This window comes from Bombina bombina, chromosome 2 (genome assembly GCF_027579735.1).
Source record: "Bombina bombina isolate aBomBom1 chromosome 2, aBomBom1.pri, whole genome shotgun sequence".
Taxonomy (NCBI): Eukaryota; Metazoa; Chordata; class Amphibia; order Anura; family Bombinatoridae; genus Bombina; species Bombina bombina.
Genome location: NC_069500.1, coordinates 91,826,653 through 91,847,985, shown reverse-complemented (window position 1 = coordinate 91,847,985; position 21,333 = coordinate 91,826,653). Strand labels below are relative to the sequence as shown.

Here is a 21,333-nt window from a genome sequence, read left to right as displayed (position 1 = left end):
GAACATCATCATTCTGATAATGGTTCTTCTGGTTCAGAGGATTCTGTCTCAGAGGTTGATGCTGATAAATCTTCATATTTATTTAAAATGGAATTTATTCGTTCTTTACTTAAAGAAGTCTTAATTGCATTAGAAATAGAGGATTCTGGTCCTCTTGATACTAAATCTAAACGTTTAAATAAGGTTTTTAAATCTCCTGTAGTTATTCCAGAAGTTTTTCCTGTCCCTGATGCTATTTCTGAAGTAATTTCCAGGGAATGGAATAATTTGGGTAATTCATTTACTCCTTCTAAACGTTTTAAGCAATTATATCCTGTGCCATCTGACAGATTAGAGTTTTGGGACAAAATCCCTAAGGTTGATGGGGCTGTCTCTACTCTTGCTAAGCGTACTACTATTCCTACGGCAGATAGTACTTCCTTTAAGGATCCTTTAGATAGGAAAATTGAATCCTTTCTAAGAAAAGCTTACTTGTGTTCAGGTAATCTTCTTAGACCTGCTATATCTTTAGCGGATGTTGCTGCAGCTTCAACTTTTTGGTTAGAAGCTTTAGCGCAACAAGTAACAGATCATAATTCTCATAGCATTATTAATCTTCTTCAACATGCTAATAATTTTATTTGTGATGCCATCTTTGATATCATTAGAGTTGATGTCAGGTATATGTCTCTAGCTATTTTAGCTAGAAGAGCTTTATGGCTTAAAACTTGGAATGCTGATATGTCTTCTAAGTCTACTTTGCTTTCCCTTTCTTTCCAGGGTAATAAATTATTTGGTTCTCAGTTGGATTCTATTATCTCAACTGTTACTGGAGGGAAAGGAACTTTTTTACCACAGGATAAAAAATCTAAAGGTAAATTTAGATCTAATAATCGTTTTCGTTCCTTTCGTCACAATAAGGAACAAAAGCCTGATCCTTCATCCACAGGAGCGGTATCAGTTTGGAAACCATCTCCAGTCTAGAATAAATCCAAGCCTTTTAGAAAACCAAAGCCAGCTCCTAAGTCCACATGAAGGTGCGGCCCTCATTCCAGCTCAGCTGGTAGGGGGCAGATTACGTTTTTTCAAAGAAATTTGGATCAATTCCATTCACAATCTTTGGATTCAGAACATTGTTTCAGAAGGGTACAGAATTGGCTTCAAGATAAGGCCTCCTGCAAAGAGATTTTTTCTTTCCCGTGTCCCAGTAAACCCAATGAAGGCTCAAGCATTTCTGAAATGTGTTTCAGATCTAGAGTTGGCTGGAGTAATTATGCCAGTTCCAGTTCTGGAACAGGGGCTGGGGTTTTATTCAAATCTCTTCATTGTACCAAAGAAGGAGAATTCCTTCAGACCAGTTCTGGATCTAAAAATATTGAATCGTTATGTAAGGATACCAACATTCAAAATGGTAACTGTAAGGACTATCCTGCCTTTTGTTCAGCAAGGGCATTATATGTCCACAATAGATTTACAGGATGCATATCTGCATATTCCGATTCATCCAGATCACTATCAGTTTCTGAGATTCTCTTTCCTAGACAAGCATTACCAGTTTGTGGCTCTGCCGTTTGGCCTAGCAACAGCTCCAAGAATTTTTACAAAGGTTCTCAGTGCCCTTCTGTCTGTAATCAGAGAACAGGGTATTGTGGTATTTCCTTATTTGGACGATATCTTGGTACTTGCTCAGTCTTCACATTTAGCAGAATCTCATATGAATCGACTTGTGTTGTTTCTTCAAGATCATGGTTGGAGGATCAATTTACCAAAAAGTTCATTGATTCCTCAGACAAAGGTAACCTTTTTAGGTTTCCAGATAGATTCAGTGTCCATGACTCTGTCTCTGACAGACAAGAGACGTCTGAAATTGATCTCAGCTTGTCGAAACCTTCAGTCACAATCATTCCCTTCGGTAGCCTTATGCATGGAAATTCTAGGTCTTATGACTGCTGCATCGGACGCGATCCCCTTTGCTCGTTTTCACATGCGACCTCTTCAGCTCTGTATGCTGAACCAGTGATGCAGGGATTACACAAAGATATCTCAATTAATATCTTTAAAACCGATTGTACGACACTCTCTGACGTGGTGGACAGATCACCATCGTTTAGTTCAGGGGGCTTCTTTTGTTCTTCCGACCTGGACTGTAATTTCAACAGATGCAAGTCTGACAGGTTGGGGAGCTGTTTGGGGGTCTCTGACAGCACAAGGGGTTTGGGAATCTCATGAGGTGAGATTATCGATCAATATTTTGGAACTCCGTGCAATTTTCAGAGCTCTTCAGTCATGGCCTCTTCTAAAGAGAGAATCGTTCATTTGTTTTCAGACAGACAATGTCACAACTGTGGCATACATCAATCATCAAGGAGGGACTCACAGTCCTCTGGCTATGATAGAAGTATCTCGAATACTGGTATGGGCGGAATCCAGCTCCTGTCTAATTTCTGCGGTTCATATCCCAGGTATAGACAATTGGGAAGCGGATTATCTCAGTCGCCAAACGTTACATCCGGGCGAATGGTCTCTTCACCCAGAGGTATTTCTTCAGATTGTTCAAATGTGGGGACTTCCAGAAATAGATCTGATGGCTTCTCATCTAAACAAGAAACTTCCCAGGTATCTGTCCAGATCCAGGGACCCTCAGGCGGAAGCAGTGGATGCATTGTCACTTCCTTGGAAGTATCATCCTGCCTATATCTTTCCGCCTCTAGTTCTTCTTCCAAGAGTAATCTCCAAGATTCTGAAGGAATGCTCGTTTGTTCTGCTGGTGGCTCCAGCATGGCCTCACAGGTTTTGGTATGCTGATCTTGTCCGGATGGCCTCTTGCCAACCATGGACTCTTCCGTTAAGACCAGACCTTCTGTCTCAAGGTCCTTTTCCATCAGGATCTCAAATCCTTAAATTTAAAGGTATGGAGATTGAACGCTTGATTCTTAGTCAAAGAGGTTTCTCTGACTCTGTGATTAGTACTATGTTACAGGCTCGTAAATCTGTATCTAGAAAGATATATTATCGAGTTTGGAAGACTTACATTTCTTGGTGTCTTTCTCATCATTTTTCCTGGCATTTCTTCAGGATGGTTTGGATAAAGGTTTGTCTGCAAGTTCCTTGAAAGGACAAATCTCTGCTCTTTCTGTTCTTTTTCACAGAAAGATTGCTAATCTTCCTGATATTCATTGTTTTGTGCAAGCTTTGGTTCGTATAAAGCTTGTCATTAAGTCAATTTCTCCTCCTTGGAGTTTGAATTTGGTTCTGGGGGCTCTTCAAGCTCCTCCGTTTGAACCTATGCATTCATTGGACATTAAATTACTTTCTTGGGAGAAGTTCAGATGTCGGGGGGCGGAGCAAGCAAGGCACCTGAGCGGTCGCATTCTCATACAGCTCCGGTTCTATCCCAGATTTAAATAAGCTTTTAGACCGCCCAATCTACCTGTCAAAAGGGTTTAACGCTGCATAACCTAACTCTCAGAACCAGGAGTGATAAGAGGACCAGTATTACTAAAACTGGATTGTTTTTTCCTCTATGACGCACGTCAAAAAACACAGTTGTGCAGCGGCAGACATCTTTGAATATATGTAAAGCAGCCACAGGTTTGAATAATTCCTGTATCGGAAGGAGCCCTAGCTACGAGCGGTACAATTTACAGGCAAAAACACCTCACTCTTCAATCTTCCCTCGCCAGAGGATGTATACCCGGTGCGGCACTGTGCTCTCCGCCACTCTGGAGGCGTTGGACAGCTGGGAGGTTCGGATGGTGCAGCGCTTAGACGACCAGCGTCAGGAGATGGAGCGATTACTCTGCAACCTAATAATCTCTGTGAGAGAGCCACCAAGACCACCACTGCGCCTTCGAGATCGTCATACACCGCAGGTTCCCTGGGACCAAGAAGAAACAGCAGTGGATGGTTGGAGCGAACACTTTAAGGATGAGACCCCGCATATTCTAATCTGCTTACCAACAGACTTAACTATCAAGGGGGGTACTCCCAACGCTGCCCATGAGGGATTTTTATCGGACAAGTTACAACCGGTTAAGGTCAGTGCAATCCACATCAGTGCGGTGGGAACAACACCTAAAAAGGGACTGGAAAGTCCAGAGGAGTTCTTACAAGATATTGCTGTGGTTATGGCCTCACGGCAACTGATAACATATATCGGAGCTCTGTGGGCCTATTCTCCTACACAAGGTACTTTACACAAGGCGTCAGTGATGAACCCCTTACGACTGCAGAAGCTACCATCCACTGTGCCCTCCTCGGGCCTGCTTGCTACAGGGGTCGGATAAAGAATTAAATTATCTATACATACTCTATTTACTATGTATATTGTAGTGGCTCTATTTCTTAGCCTAAAAGTTCGTCATGGTTTATATGTTCTATCAGAATTATTCCTTGCATGTTTTTCTTGTGTTATTAGCTAATTTTCCTATACATGTTGAAGCCTTTTATATATATGTCCAAAGGCTATTACATCACTTTTACTAGTAAAGCTCTCAGCTTATAATGTACCCATATCTCTTTTAGTAAGCAATGTATATTGTCTGAAGATAATAGGGTCCATTTAGCCTTATCTACCCTACTTATTTAACGAGGTAATAAGATCTGAGGGTCCCTTCAGGACTTTATGATTATGAATGCAACAGCAAGATTGTGTACTAGGGGCCATTGTGTACTGTTTTGTATTTATGTTATTCTACATACTATAATATCCTGCGAGTCTACTCCCAACAAGCAGAACATAAGGGTTTAAATTTGCGAACCAAATGGCTGGAGACTCATTTTCTTAAATTTTGCCAGACAGTTTTTCTGCACTCTTGAGCATAAGAACAGTTTCTCACATAAAGACTTGTTTGCTACGGTTTCTAAGTATACGCAGTGTCTCTAGATCTTTTGCCTCCAGGATATTATATGACTGTGATATATCATGTGCCTTTAGTTAAGCTTCATATTTTATAGTCAAATATTGTTACCAGTTTAATGTTTGCTTTTTTATATTTTTCTCTCACACTATAGAGCATACTTAGTGTTTATCACCCTAGATCGCTCCTTTCCCTAGATGTTCTGGTTGCAGCAGACATCACAGACTCATGTTGCTCTACGTTAGTAATAGCAACCTAGACCCTCCCTCGCATATATTATGTTGGTCCTAGTAACATCTTTAGCGAGCGAAACCTCTTCTGTTATGTTTTCTAATCCAGTAGGTCAGCATTGATGGTGACATGATTACAAGGTTAGCTATGGTGTTTAGTACGCACAAATCTTGTCTATGTATTTACACTATGCCTAGATGACCCTGGTAATACTCAGGAGAGCCCAATTTGCGGTAATGGTGTCACATAGCCATCTATTGTCCCAGATAGTAATGTCCTAACCTGACTTGAGAGGACATGATTGTCCTAAGTACATTGTGATCTCTTTAAGCTATTGAGCTTCTACCCTACTGTCCTAAGAGGTCTTACCAGGTTTATCATTCTCTCTCACGTTGTACATTTTACTAATTGGAGACTTCATTACTATATGCTCTATGTTTAATTCCAACCATCCTACAGCTGAATGATCTCAAGTGCCCTATTACTCATTTTACTCTTCTACACTATTATATTTCACCTTCACTGAGGTCTGAGATGGGCTATGCGGACCCTCGGCTCAACAGCTTATCTTTCATTTACGCTAATATCTAGCTTATTGTCTAGCTGATAACATTGACCTTTTCCTTATCTCTATGATGTGTTGTGCGCCTACTTGAGTAGTACAGTTCTGACTAGGTATAACCTACTCCTGCCGCAATACAGCTGCATGTACTAACATACTCCACCTTGCCTCACCACATAGTGGACAGAGAGGTATTTATTGTAAACTGCCATATTGGTCCTGACTATATACTGACCTTCTCTCTATCCCTCCATAGGCCTATTACCAGCAGAGTATAGCTGACACACAACTATATTTTACTTGTTTTACAGGGTTATATACTTTTAGCTACCAGCTGCTTTGGTTATATATACTACACTGTACTAGTGTGGCTGTGTCTCACGTAGCCTCCTCTAGATATCTAGCGTTTATAGCACTTTCGTAATATCCAGCACGGGCCTATTGATCCTATATGGCCTTCTCTAGATATTTGGCTCTTGTGTTGACGCAGCTGGTTTGGTCTTCTAATTATAGCAGTCCATATGACATTATAAGGACCCTGAATGAATCAATACTATAATACTGGAGGGATGGTGAGTCTTGACATTGTGGGTGATGCCCTTACTCAATTTACCTAAGGCATTAATATAGAGTAACTTCCCTAGCAGTGTCTTTGAAAACCTAGAGCCCCAATAATAGTAACTATATTTCTAACTTGTTGGCTCACTCCGCCCTCCACCCCCCCCCCCCTATTTTATATCGAGCGGCTCTTGCCCGCTGCATTCCTCCCCCCTTTAAAACTGTAAAGCTAACTCCCCCCCGGGCCCTATTACCAACTGAACAGATATTCTAAGTTACCATCTATATGGCCCGGAGAGGACCATCTCTGAACTAATATATACACAAAATACACAAGACCGTGATACATAACTATATTCTCATAGTTTAGGGTTTATTTATTTCCTATGTTTCATTAAACACCATTATATTGTACTCTGTTTGCACTCTAATAAACTGTGAGAGTTACCACTTCATACTATTATGTACTGTATGGTATGCGGTCTACCAGGTAAAGTTAAATGAAAAATGAGAAATACTTTCTCAGTAAAGCAACATCTCGATGAAGATTATATTAAGTTTTATGGAAATATTTTTTGTATGTCCTCTCTCACCCCACTTGACCAAGTCTATTGAAAATTCCTTCTTAACCTCAGTAATAACTGTTTAGTAAGGAGCCATATTGCTAACAGTGAGGTTTCATTCAAGGTTCTCAGATGTATTGTTGACACTTGTATTGTTGTGATAAGTTGGACTCGCAGATTTTTTGCGTTTATTTGATGTTATTGTCATTTCTCAATAAAAACTTTATTAAAAAAAAAAAAAAAAAAAATTACTTTCTTGGAAAGTTTTGTTTCTTTTGGCCATCTCTTCTGCTAGAAGAGTTTCTGAATTATCTGCTCTTTCTTGTGAGTCTCCTTTTCTGATTTTTCATCAGGATAAGGCGGTGTTGCGAACTTCTTTTCAATTTTTACCTAAGGTTGTGAATTCTAACAACATTAGTAGAGAAATTGTGGTTCCTTCATTGTGTCCTAATCCTAAGAATTCTAAGGAGAAATCATTGCATTCTTTGGATGTAGTTAGAGCTTTGAAATATTATGTTGAAGCTACTAAGTATTTCCGAAAGACTTCTAGTCTATTTGTTATCTTTTCCGGTTCTAGGAAAGGTCAGAAGGCCTCTGCCATTTCTTTGGCATCTTGGTTGAAATCTTTAATTCATCATGCTTATGTCGAGTCGGGTAAAACTCCGCCTAAAAGGATTACAGCTCATTCTACTAGGTCAGTTTCTACTTCCTGGGCGTTTAGGAATGAAGCTTCGGTTGATCAGATTTGCAAAGCAGCAACTTGGTCTTCTTTGCATACTTTTACTAAATTCTACCATTTTGATGTGTTTTCTTCTTCTGAAGCAGTTTTTGGTAGAAAAGTACTTCAGGCAGCTGTTTCAGTTTGATTCTTCTGCTTATAATTTCATTTTTTTTCATTATAAGATTTAAACTTTATTTTGGGTGTGGATTATTTTCAGCGGAATTGGCTGTCTTTATTTTATCCCTCCCTCTCTAGTGACTCTTGCGTGGAAGATCCACATCTTGGGTAGTCATTATCCCATACGTCACTAGCTCATGGACTCTTGCTAATTACATGAAAGAAAACATAATTTATGTAAGAACTTACCTGATAAATTCATTTCTTTCATATTAGCAAGAGTCCATGAGGCCCACCCTTTTTGTGGTGGCTATGATTTTTTTGTATAAAGCACAATTATTCCAATTCCTTATTTTTTATGCTTTCGCACTTTTTTTCTTATCACCCCACTTCTTGGCTATGCGTTAAACTGATTTGTGGGTGTGGTGAGGGGTGTATTTATAGGCATTTTGAGGTTTGGGAAACTTTGCCCCTCCTGGTAGGAATGTATATCCCATACGTCACTAGCTCATGGACTCTTGCTAATATGAAAGAAATTAATTTATCAGGTAAGTTCTTACATAAATTATGTTTTTCCTAAACTTTGCCATTAGACCTGCGTGCTGATAGTTCAACATCTGCTTTTTCCCTTTCCTAGATCAGTGAGCCTCTATATGATTTTTATTGTCTAAATCTATGTGAAGGCCCAAGTGAGGCCTGTGCTAGGTACAACACAATGCTATAGTTAACGCTTCGGCTGTACCCATTTCTGTGTATTGTAAAGGAATACATTTATAAAGTCCTGCATAGTTATAGCCTAGATTTCACATTTGCAGTTGAGGTAAGTTAGTACAGTACCACCCGACCAAGGATCCTATAGGGGGCTGTATAGGCTTAGCTCCTCTATATATTATACGTTATAGTTATTATCCGAGCATACTAGAACATAGGTGTGACCTTTTTTTTTTTGCATAGTCACATCCCAACTTTATAACTCAACTCAGTTACTAGTATATTGAACTTTAAGCATTTGAGTGATAAGATAACAAAATCTGATCTGCCTGCAATCTTAGCCTATTTTTCTAGTCTGTGGTTTCAAAGAGCAAATTCAACTATTTAATTTGCACAAAGAAGCATAAATGATCAATTTCTCATACATTTAATACACTACAGCTGTTATAACAAGTCATGGGGAAAACATTCAGAATAAATCTATTTTACAGTCAACTGTCCCTTTAAGTTCCTCCTTGTGCAATATTTCTTAGGGGCACAAGCCACAAATGGAAATTTTGTTGGAAATTATTTATATTTATTAAATATTAACATTTCCTTGACTGGGAAACAGCTGCTTTCCAAAATATCACTTTTACAGAAAAGATTCATAGCTACTCCAGGTTCCTCAGTTTCCTCATACAGATAGGGAAGAGTTTAAGGTTCTGTACACACATCACCATGTGATCAGTGCCCAACTCCCCTCTATCTGAAGCTGAACACACACTCTCTCTGACTCACTCTGTCACACTCTCACTATCTTACACACTTTCTCTGTTACTCACTCTTTAGCTCAACCACTCTCTCTCTCTCTCTCTCTCACTCATTATATCACTCTCTGACTCACTTGCTGACTTAGTCTCGCTTTCACTCTTATCATAAACACCACTCTACCCAACTGTAAAACACCCACACACTCCATAAACCCACATCAGATTTCAGTGATTTGCATTCATTACCAGCAGTTCCAAGCGCTGTCGTGGGGAAATGGAGATCCTATTGGATGAGAATTAACAATCTCAGCTGTTTGTGAGCACTTTGTTAAAGAAAAAGTAACATTATCATTCCTGTTTTTCCAATATCTGGAAAAAAAATTTGGAAAGATTGAAATGGACCCCTATATGACAAAACGTTATCAATAAATTCACACAAGTACTGTCATTGCCAAGGCTAGAAACAGAAACTTCACTATGAATGAAGTGTGAAACTGATCATTTTGTGGGTGCAGTATTTATATCATACACAGCTTTCCAACTGTCATGTGGAAATACAGTATGTGTTTAAAGGGACAGTCTAGTAAAAAATAAACTTTCATGATTCAGATAGTGCATGCAATTTTAAACAACTTTCCAATTTACTTTTATCATAAAATTTGCTTTGTTCCCTTGGTGGTATTTTTGAAAATCTAAACCTAGGTAGGCTCAAACTGATTTCTAAACCGTTGAAAACTGCCTCTTAGCTCTAAGCATTTTGAAAGTTTTTCACAGTTAGACAGGGCTAGTTCATGTGTGTCATATAGATAACACTATGCTCACTCCTGTGGAGTTATTTAGGAGTCTGCACTGATTGGCTAAACTGCATGTCTGTCAAAAGCACTGAGATAAGGGGGCAGTCTTTAGAGGCTTAGATACAAGGTAATCACAGAGCTAAAAAGTACATTAATAGAACCGTGTTGGTTAATCAAAACTGGGGAATGGGTAATAAAAGGATTATCGATCTTTTAACGCAATAAAAATTCTGGTGTAGACTGTCCCTTTAAAATACATATAATTCTTTTAGAGCAAACAATGTAATTTGTTTCGATTAATTTATTCCAATGTCTGGACTTTTTCTTGGAAAAATACAGTCATGATTCTGCTGTTGAAGACTCTGTGCATATACATTTTTCAAGATCTAGGCTATGTGTATTGAGAAGAGAGCTCTCAGCACTGGCAAAGATTCACTAAAGTCTCAAGCTGGTGCAAGGAATGATGATAAAAGTTTTTCTATATCGTACAGCACCTCATTATATTGTTGAAGCTCCTTTAATATTGTGAAAGGAGTAAGGATGCGTATGTGCCTTGGCACATTCATTAAAAAAAAATTGTCTCTATCAGTTCATGTTGAAAAGTTTGCAAAGTGTTCCTTTCTCTTTGTAACATTTTAAAATCAAATGTAACATTCAAATATTTGAATTTTAACATTTGTAGGCTGATTCTCTGAGAGTGTTATAATTTATGTATATCGTTTGAATGCTGCGTTTCAATTTTCATTTGATAAAATGTAAAGGGCAATATTTGTTCTAATATTTGAATGCCAAAAATTCCTACGTTCACTTATTCCAAGAAATTGGGAATTAACTATATGCAGGTTGAGTCATTTGTCTTCTTTGCCAACTCTGAAATCTCATAGTATTTTAAAAAAATATATAGCAAAACTATGAATTAAAAAAACATACATTTATAGAATTTTAAGAAACCGCTAATCTAAGAAGAAATAATGTTTAGTGGATTTACCTTTGTCAATTCTCACACCGCCTTACTGGAGTGCATTTCAATTAAAGCACTAAACATAGGGAATTCACTTCCTGGCGATTACTTTTAGGTGTATATCTAATGGAAAATTATAGCTGGATTGCGGTCATAGTAATTAGAGAGAATATATATTCAGCCTCTTAAATAAACCTAAGATGGCAAATAATGATTAATAATTTGTAAATGTTACAATGTAATGTAAATTATACAATTCTGCTCAGTGTACGTAATTCATTGTTACAGAGTGAAAGACAGAGGAGGGAGAGAGACATTGTGTGAGATGTGTTTGGAAAGATATAACATTTCTTTCCTATGGCATGGAGAGTCCATGAAACATTCTAATTACTAGTGGGATATTCACTCCTGGCCAGCAGGAGGAGGCAAAGAGCACCCCAGCAGAGCTGTTAAGTATAACTTCCCTTACCCATAACCCCCAGTCATTCACTTTGCCTTGATCATGGGAGGATGGCAAAGATGGTGTCTGAAGATTTAAATCCTTTTTATAGGTACTTTTCCCAGCAAGCAAGGATTGGGGCTATGCTGTGTCCATGTCAATCTCTTTAGTAAGAGTAATGGTGACTATTAGAAGTTAGTCGACGGCAAGGTGGTCTTTGCTTAAGCTTCTAACATTATTGCTACCCCTATTATAGAAAGCCAGAGTTGTCTTTTCCATAGGTCCCTGGTAGATATGGTGAAGCTGCCACACCTCAGAAAACAGCTCCTGCCTGACAGAGCAGGATCCACAGGTAAGTGCTTTCCCTTCTAGGTTTGAAGGTACCGGCACTATAGGGGTTAAATCCTTGGGGAAAGTATTTGAATCTGTTTTAGGGGCACTGCTTTTATGTGAAAAGAGGCATCATTTTTAATTGGGGGAGTGTATGAACTGTTTGACAGGTGTTTGTTTTATTTCTTCCTTGTTGTAATCACTTTTCTCTCAGGATAGTGTTTTTCTAACTACCCCTCAGCTTTCCCCTCAAGCTTCCTAAGCTTCACATGCAGTGCCCTGCGGTTCCTCTCAACCTCCTGGGAGGGGGGTTTACATGGGGATTTCGCTGCACAGATTACTTATGTTGTTTCTGCAGCTTTGTCAGCCATTTCAAAGGTTTCTGGTAAACGTAAGAGGAAATCTAAACATATTGATGTTAGTAAGGCTGACTCCGCTAAAGCTGCATTAGTCAGTTAGTCTCAATTATCTGATGAGGATGATTCTTCAGGGGCTTCTGAGGGGAAATTGTCAGATTCTGAATACTGCAGTGACAAATTTTGCAAATTCAGCGGAGATTTATTTCAGAGTTCTTTTGAAGGAGGTTCTTGCTATTTTGGAAGAATCTGAATCTGTTGTGGAGAATCCAAAGAGGTCTAGTAAGTTTAATAGGGTATATGATGTACCCTCATCTGTGGAAGTATTTCCAGTTCCAGACCGTATGGCAGATATTATAACTCAGGAATGGGATAAAACAGGAATTCCTTTTTCCCTGTCCCCTGTTTTTAAAAATGTTTCCGGTTGCTGACTCTATTCGTGACTCGTGGTGCACGGTGCCCAAGGTACAGGGAGCTATCTCTACTCTAGCTAAGAGAACTACTATTCCTATTGAAGATAGTTGTTCTTTGAAGGATCCCATGGATAAGAAGCTTGAGGATTTTTGAAAAAGATGTACATTCATCAGGGATTACAGTGGCAACCTGTTGCTAGCATTGCTACAGTTGCGGGGCAGCATCTTATTGGTGCAATGATTTATCTAATCTTATCCTAGAAGAGACTACTATAGAGGAGATCCAAGACAGGATAAAGGCTCTCAGACTAGCCAATACCTTTATCTGTGATGCCAACATGCAAGTTCTTAGGTTGGGTGATAAGATTTCTGGTTTTACTGCTTTAGCTCGGAGAGCTCTCTGTTTAAAATCTTGGTCTGCAGATGTTACATCCAAGTCCAATCTTTTATCTCTGCCTTATAAGGGTAAAACCTTGTTTGGACCAGGTCTAGCAGAAATTATTTCTGACATTACAGGTGGAAAGGGTTCTTTCCTACCTCAGGATAAAAAGACTAGACCTAAGGGTCGCCAGAATTCTAATTTTCATTCCTTTTGTAACTTTAAGGGACAGAAGTCTTCCTCTTCCAAGTCGGATCAATCTTCTTGGAGGTCCAGTCAGCCTTGGAATAGGGGAAAACAAGCTAAGAAGCCTTCTATTTATTAAACATCAACATGAAGGGGCCACCCCTGATCCTGTAGTGGATCAAGTGGGGGGCAGGCTTTCTTTTTTCAGCAGGCTTGGATACGCAATGTTCCAGATCCTTGGGTCTTAGATATAGTATTCCACGGTTACAGAATAGGATTTAAATCTTGTCCTCCCAGGGGCAGGATCCACCTGTCAAGGTTATCTGCGAATCAGATAAAGAGAGAGGCCTTCTTAAACTGTGTAAAAAACATATCATCCCTGGGAGTGATTGTTCCAGTTCCTCTAGAGGAACAGGGTCTAGGATTCTATTCAAATCTATTTGTAGTTCCCAAGAAGGTGGGCACTTTTCATCCCATTCTGGACCTAAAGTGTCTCTATCAATTCCTCAGGGTTCAGTCCTTCAAGATGGAGACCATCCATTCTATTCTTCCTTTGGTCCAAAAGGGTCAGTTCATGACCATAGATCTGAAGGACACGTATCTTCATGTTCCTATTCACAGGGATCATTACAAGTATCTAAGATTTGCCTTTCAGGACAAACATTTCAAGTTTGTTGCTCTTCTACAGCTTGCTACAGCTCCCAGAATTTTTACAAAGGTTTTGGGGGCTCTTCTGTCAGTGGTGAGGTCCCAGGGTATTGCTGTGGTGCTTTATCTAGACGACATTCTAGTTCAAGCGCTATCTTTTCATCTAGCAAGATCTCATACCGAGATGTTGTTGTCTATTCTACGTTCCCACGTGTGGAAAGTGAATCTGGGAAAGAGTTCCCTTGTTTGTTTCTTGGGAATAATAAAGGGTTTGTTTCTTGGGAATAATTATAGATTCCCTGTCCATAAAGATTTTTCTGACGGACGTCAGAAAATCCAAGCTTCATGTTTCTTGCCTGTCTCTCCAGTCTGTTATTCATCCATCTGTGACTCAATGTATGGAGGTGATTGGACTGATGGTTGCTTCCATGGACATCATTCCTTTTGCTCAGTTCCATCTGAGACCTCTGCAGCTATGCATACTCAGTCAATGGAATGGGGGCCATTCAGATCTCTCGCAGAAGATACATTTGGATTCCCCAACAAGAGTCTCACTCTCATGGTGGGTTTCACAGGACCATCTGTCTCGGGGCACATGCTTCCTGAGGCCTTCCTGGGTAATTGTGACCACGGACGCTAGCCTGTTAGGATGGGGAGCAGTTTGGAGTTTCTTAAAGACACAGGGTCTGTGGACTCCAGAGGAGTCATCTCTTCCAATAAACATCTTGGAGTTGAGAGCAATTTTCTATGCTTTAATAGCTTGGTCTCAACTAGCTTTGGTCCGATTTATCAGATTTCCATCGGACAACATCACCTCGGTGGCCTACATCAATCACCAGAGAGGAACTCTGAGTTCCTTGGCAATGAAGGAGGTGTCTCGCATTCTCCAGTGGGCTGAGTCTAGCGATTGCCATCTCTCTGCCATCCACATACCAGGGGTAGACAACTGGGAGGCGGATTTTCTAAGCAGGCAGACTTTTCATCCCGGAGAGTGGGCTCTCCACCCAGAGGTTTTCACAATGATAACTCTCAGGTGGGGGGTTCCGGTGTTGGATCTGATGGCGTCTCGTCAAAACGCCAAGCTTCCAAAGTACGGTTCAAGGTCAAGAGATCCTCAAGCTGTTCTGGTAGATGATCTAGCAGTTCCTTGGAGATTCAATCTACCATACCTGTTTCCTCTGTTTGCATTGCTTCCACAAGTAATTGCTCGCACCAAACAGGAGAGAGCTTCTGTGATTCTAATAGCTCCTGCATGGCCTCGCAGGATCTGGTTCGCGGATCTGGTGATGATATCATCTCTTCCGCCATGGAGGTCACCTTTCAGGAAGGACCTTCTACTTCAGGGTCCCTTTCGTCATCCAAATCTGGTTTCTCTGAAGCTGACTGCTTGGAGATTTAACGTCTAAGTTTGGCTAGACGTGACTTCTCTGAGAAGGTCATAGATACTGTGCTTCAGGCTTGTAAACTGGTTACTTGCAGAAATTACCATAGGGTATGGTGTAAATACCTTAATTGGTGTGATTCAAAAGGTTTTTCTTGGAACAAAGTAAGGTTTCCTCGAATTTTGGTTTTTCTTCAGGAGGGCCTGGAGATGGGTTTGTCAGTCAGTAATTTGAAGGGTCAGATTTTTGCTCTGTCTATTCTTCTGCATAAACATCTGGCAGTTCTGCCAGATGTTCAGTCTTTTGTTGAGGCCTTGGTCAGAATCAGCCCTGTGTTTAAATCTGTTGCTCCTCCTTGGAGTCTTAACCTTGTTCTTAGAGTTTTGCAGCAGGCTCCGTTTGAGCCAATGCATTCTGTTAGTATTAAATTACTATCTTGGAAGGTTTTGTTTCTTCTTGCTATTTCTTCTGCTCGCAGAGTTTCCAAACTTTCGGCTCTGCAGTATGTATGATTCCCCTTACCTTATTTTTCATGTTGATAAGGCTGTCCTTCATACTAAGCTGGGGTTTCTCCCTAAGGTAGTGTCAGATCACAGTCTCCTTCCTCCCGTCCTGAGACTGGCATCCTGATTGGATGCTTAAAATCCAATTACAGTGGGATGTGGCTACTGAGGAAATTTTGAGGTAAATTTCCTGTTATATTTTCTAGTCCACTTTTAACAGTTATGTTGCATCACTTTCAAGTGCTTTAACCTTTTGGTATCATGTCCCTTTACCACTAATTCACAATTTGTAATACAAGAAGAATCAGCCCATTAATAGTGCTAGTGCTCCCTGAGATATCCATTAAAGTATAGGGCTCACTAAATAAAAGTTTTGGCCACGATAAAGATGCTCTGGTTAAAATTTTAAACAAACCACTTTTAATACCAGATTGTAAGTTATTCTTAGCGTGTAACCGAGTGCAAGATAATACACCCTGAGCTATCCTTTGCATCCCACTTGTAATCTAGCCCACAGTGTTTTTGGTATGTGCACTGCTGAACAAATAATATATATATTTTTTTTTAATAAGAACAATGTTTAAATGAATATATACTAATATTTTAACTTTCAAAAAAATTTCAGCTTCTAATGAAAATGGAACAATTAAAGGGCAAAGTACCTCCCCATGCAATGGAAATAATTCTTGTCCATTTAACAAGCAGACTCTTGCCCGGCAGTCTAGTCATAATGGCAGCCCACAATCAATACGCAGCCCACTTTTACGCCAACGAGTTGTTTGTTATGATGATGATGATGCCAGTGAGAATGATGACTTCAGTAAAAAGGAGGGCAGGCTACTGAAAGATGGCATGAAAAAAAATGCAGATGAGGATTCTGGGATAGTGATGACAACGTCTTCCCTGGATGTTGATGAAGAAATCCAGGATAATGAGCTTCCTACAAACACAGACATTGGAACATCATTTTGTGGTAGCTCATTGGAGTCTGAGGACAGTTCATTGGAGCACATGGTTGACTCTCCTTTTTTTGCAATCAAAGCGTTTGAATACTCAGGTAGAACTGAAGTACGCCCAAGTAGTCTGGGCATTAATCAACCTCTGGAAAGACAATCTGAGATCAAGAGGTCTCCTAAACTGGAACACAAAGCCATCACTCGAGTAAAAAGCATGATGAGTACTGAATGTCCAAATTCATCAAAGCAGAAAGTCGAGGAAACTGGCCAAGCCGCACAGCCCGTGGCAAAGACTGTTGCGGCAATTGTAAAAAATAATGAAGGAATAGACTTCTCAGGGAAATGTGACACTGAGACAGTCAGGTTGCTTTGTAGCGAATATGAGTCCATTGGACTGGATTTGGAAATAAAAGAAACTCCCATGAGGGTTATTATAACTGGTTTGCGACCAGGTGCAGAGTCAGACAAGGTAACTTTACATCATTTGTATATTTTAATTTGCAATGTATGTTTTATTATTTTAATTGAATATGTGCCAAGTGTGTTTGGTGTTTGTCAGGCCGCATATACAGTAAGATACACAGTTTTTCTCTTTAGCTACACAAAAGACGCATCAGAAATTTATTATGCTTCACTTTTAACTTACCAACATATTTTAGAGCTGTAGAATAAGTCTACACTATATAATAGTTAAAACTTCCATGGTACAGATAACAGTCTAACTGGTGATTGGCAAAAAGAAAAGGATGTGATATTTGCAGTTTTGATGAATGATATATGCAAAACCTTTTAACAGATTTTTGTGGATGGGTTTGGCTGTGTTAATACCAACTTAAAGGAACATAAAACCCATTTTTTTTCTTTCATGATTCAGTTGGAGCATGGGATTTTAAACAACTTTCCAATTTACTTCTATTGTCTATTTTTTGTTCTCTTGATATCCTTTGTTGAAAATTATTCCTAGGTAGGCTCAGGAGCTGCTGATTGGTGGCTGCACCTATATGCCTCATGTTATTGGCTTATTCAATGTATTTAGCTAGCTCACAGTGGTGCATTGCAGCTTCTTCAACTAAGGATACCAAGAGAATGATTTCAATTAAGTAATAGAAGTAAATTGGAAAGTTTTTTTAAAATGATATTCTCTGAATCATGAAAGAAAAATGTTGGGTTTCATGTCCCTTTAAGGTATGTGATTGACATACACAGAGAGAGAGGCAATGACCGTTTTAGGAGGTTGCTGGGGGTGCACCCCAATTCACCACTGTAGTCCAGTGTGCTACACAGAGCAAGGAAATTATTAAATGAAAAAAAGGTAATGGTTGCAAAGCTAAGACCCCCCCCCTCCATTACTCTTCCTTGACACGTAACTTTGTGGCCCTGTATTATGGTCTATATGTACCACAGGGCATAGGTATAAAATTATTATTGGATCACAGCTATTTGCTTCGCTCTATCATCTCACAGCTGATGTGAGGTAAAGAAAACCGAGGTGGTCAATAAAAATCAACTCCTACATTTCTTCAAGGCCCTAGGTCGGACAAAGGTTTTAAAGACTGACTTAACCAACTAAGGCAATTGGTTGTATTAACATTTTAATAGATAACAACATTTGTTGTGTTTTATTATTTAACAAATGCCTTTACAAACTGTGTGTTTGACTCTTGTTAAACCTGTGCGCCCAGTGTTAGAGTAGTAGAACATATTCAGTGATTGGCTAATACATCCTTATGGCTTTCCTTATTGGCTCATCAGCCGTGCCCCAGCTTAGGAGCGACAATGCTTTGTAGCTCCTGAGTGGATCTGTAACTTTTCAAGGGTTAAACTCATTGTTAGAAATGCATTTGTTTAAATAGAATGCTGAATTGCAGTGTGTGTAGGTGTATAGTAAATACAGTTTGTGATTTAAAAACAAGGCTTGGTTACATACCCTTACATGTAGACTACTTGCTCTTTGATCATACACAGAGAGGTTCTGACTGCTATTTGTTCTTATTTATAACTGTCACATTATTAGGAATCTATGGGAAAGTTAACTGTCGGCGATGAGATCTTATCTATTAACGGTATTCAAGTGAGCAGTATGTCGTACCAGGAAACTTGCGACTTTGTCCAGAGCTTGCCTTCAGCTGTAACATTGGAAGTCCGCAAAACAGTATCAGGTAGCTATATAATGCATTTTTTGTTTACTGAAATAGATTGACATAAAATAATGGTGCTTTATTTTGTAGCTAACATTGCTTTGATTTGAACTTTCAAAATGTACCCTAAATTGAACCATAATCCAAGTAAGGAACCCGTGGTGTGGGATGCATTGGGTGTCAAACTACAGTCAGTCTGGAATTGTGTCTCAAATCTCTTTGGCTTTAAAGTAAAGTTATTTGGAAATGTTTTTAAGGGTTTATATTTGGTGTTTTTGTGCCTGATTTATGTGTGTTTAATGCTATCAATAACCTTTTCTTTTTAGTACACCTTGTTTCCCTGTGAGTTCTTTATTAGGGCAAAGTACGCCAGTTATTTGATCTTATAAATATTATCAAAAAATTAATTGATATACAGACTCTTCAGAATTTTTGGTACACAACTTTATTCTAAAACATGTTGTGGTTTTCTAATCTTAATCAACTATAAAAAATGTTTTGTCTGTTAATGATTAACAGTATGTGTTTTTTTTGGCAAAGTCTTCTAGCAGATGTCTTCTCAGCACTTGGAGAGATTATACAGGACCTTAGAGTTTATCATTTTAAAGAATGCAATATTTAAAATGATTTTAAAGACTGACCTCAGGCTACAGCTTCTGTACAACCAGAACGAGAAATACATCTTTCTGTAAACATGGTGTTTGGTTATATCTTATGCAGTTTGTTAGCTGCTTATAAAGTATATGAGACTGTGCTTACATGGATATAAAATTGGTTTATGAAGTTACATTAAAGGGACGGTAATCATGAAATTGTGCTCTATTTTCTTTGCTTCTTAGCATTTATCGATTGATCTCTGTGGTCTGATAGCTCTTGTTTTGCTGTTTATTTACAGCCGTGATACTGCTTTCTTTCCTAAGATATGGTGAGTCCACGGATTCATCAATTACTCTTTGGAATATCACTTCTGACCAGCAGGAGGAGACAAAGAGCACCACAGCAAAGCTGTTAAGTATCACTTCCCTTCCCACAAACCCGAGTCATTCTCTTTGCCTTCAGTGCAAGGAGGAGGTGACGTTTTGTTGTTTGAAGAAAATTGGATTTATTTCACTTCAATCAAAATTTTATTATTTTGAAAGCCAGAGTAGGTTTACTCTGACCTTTCCTCTCAAGATTGGGTCTAGCCGTACTCCACGTTAGTCTCTTCAGTATGGCAATGGTGGCTTTAAAGCAGTTAGGAACTTGTGAGGTGGGCCTCACTGCATTTTTCTAACATGTTGCTGCCCTTGTATAGAAAGCCAGAGTAGGTTTGCTTTGATCTTTCTTTTTGTCACAGGTCTCTGTGAGGTGTGGCATCCTCTCATACTGGGTGAGCTGTCCTCCTGCCGGACAGCTAGATGTGCAGGTAAGTGCCTTTTGTCTTCTGGAGCTAGAAGGCTGGCACTGAAGGGGTTAAGGGCTCTCTGTGCTTAAAGGGACATAAACACTTGAGGATGGTAATATAAAATGATAAATTGTATATATAAAACAACTCTGCAATATACTTTCATTATTTATTTTGTCCTCTTTGCCTGTAATTCCATTCTGAAATTGTGAGCTTTTCAGTTCCTGTTAGAAATGGAAGTGCAGAACACTGTTAAATCCAGCACAACCATTGGCTGCACACTCTAGTGACCTATTTATAACGGTCCCTAATTGGCCACAGCAGAGAAGGTAACACAAGTTACAACATGGCAGCTCCCAGTGTTTTATAGACACTAAAACTTTACACTTATTTTGTCACTTTTTAAAACAACTAATGAAAACTTTAAAAAATAATCTACATGTTAGCTCATGGACTAGTCTTTTCTTTGAATGCATCATTCTATCTAGCATGTATTTAGTGTTTAATGTCCTTTTAATGTGGGACTCAATATCCTTAAGGGATGTTTACTGGCAGTGAGCAGGCACGACACTTTGTATGTGACTATAAGGAGACTTAAGAGTTAATCTCAAAGTAAAGGAAGGAGTTAACCCTCTTTTGGGGGCTCAGATTTTTATTGTTCACTATAATTTGAAATTGTGAAACATGTACTCTGTTAATTGTCTGCAAGTGTTCTTAGTAACAATGGCGGACGCTCTATTAAGAGAGCACGCCTTTCTCTCAAGTGGCGCCATTCCTATGGGAATAGTGTGATGTTCCCAGTAAAGCAGAGCGGTGCCTTTATTATCTGCCCTGTTAAAACATTTGTTGCTGGTTATTCTCCACTAGTTTTTTCGAGATAATGAAGCGCGATGGATGCACATTTCATTTCTTGCCGATTCTTGGTCCCGCCTTCGACTTCTCAGAGATGCGCAACGGCGCCATTTTAGGTTATTCTGAGTTGCGTATATGCAAACCCTCCTCGTTCTATGCCCTGAAAATGGAGCAGCGCTATTTGTTTTTCTCCTCTGGAGTGTAATTTATGAATCACACATAATGCTGCAATGGGTTACAATAAATTCATGCTATACATTTTATAGAATAGTATATTTTTCTTTTTTTCATTTTAAGCGGCCAACGTTTATTAATGAACTTGTGAATTTTCTCATTCTCAACATTGTTTTTAATGTTCTCTGTGTGTTTGTGCATATTTTTTATAGAAAAGCCCTTATATGCTAACCCAGTGTTTATTTCATAATTCCTTCAGTAGGGTTTTTATAAATTAAGTTTTATATCACTGTAGTCTAGTGGTTAAAGCAAATCATGTCTAGGAAGAACAGAATGAGTAATTTGGGGCATAAGTTCTTCGGTAATTGGAAACGAGGGGTCTGTT

At 39.1% G+C, this 21,333-nt stretch overlaps 1 protein-coding gene across 1 annotated transcript in view; it reads left to right on the top strand.

The window, feature by feature from the left end:
* Positions 1-21,333, top strand: part of PDZD2 (PDZ domain containing 2) — a 718,112-nt gene that overhangs the window by 580,447 nt on the left and 116,332 nt on the right. The window contains 2 exon segments of the mRNA XM_053701173.1: positions 16,070-16,869; positions 18,415-18,559. Of these exon segments, the coding sequence (XP_053557148.1) occupies positions 16,070-16,869; positions 18,415-18,559 (945 nt within the window).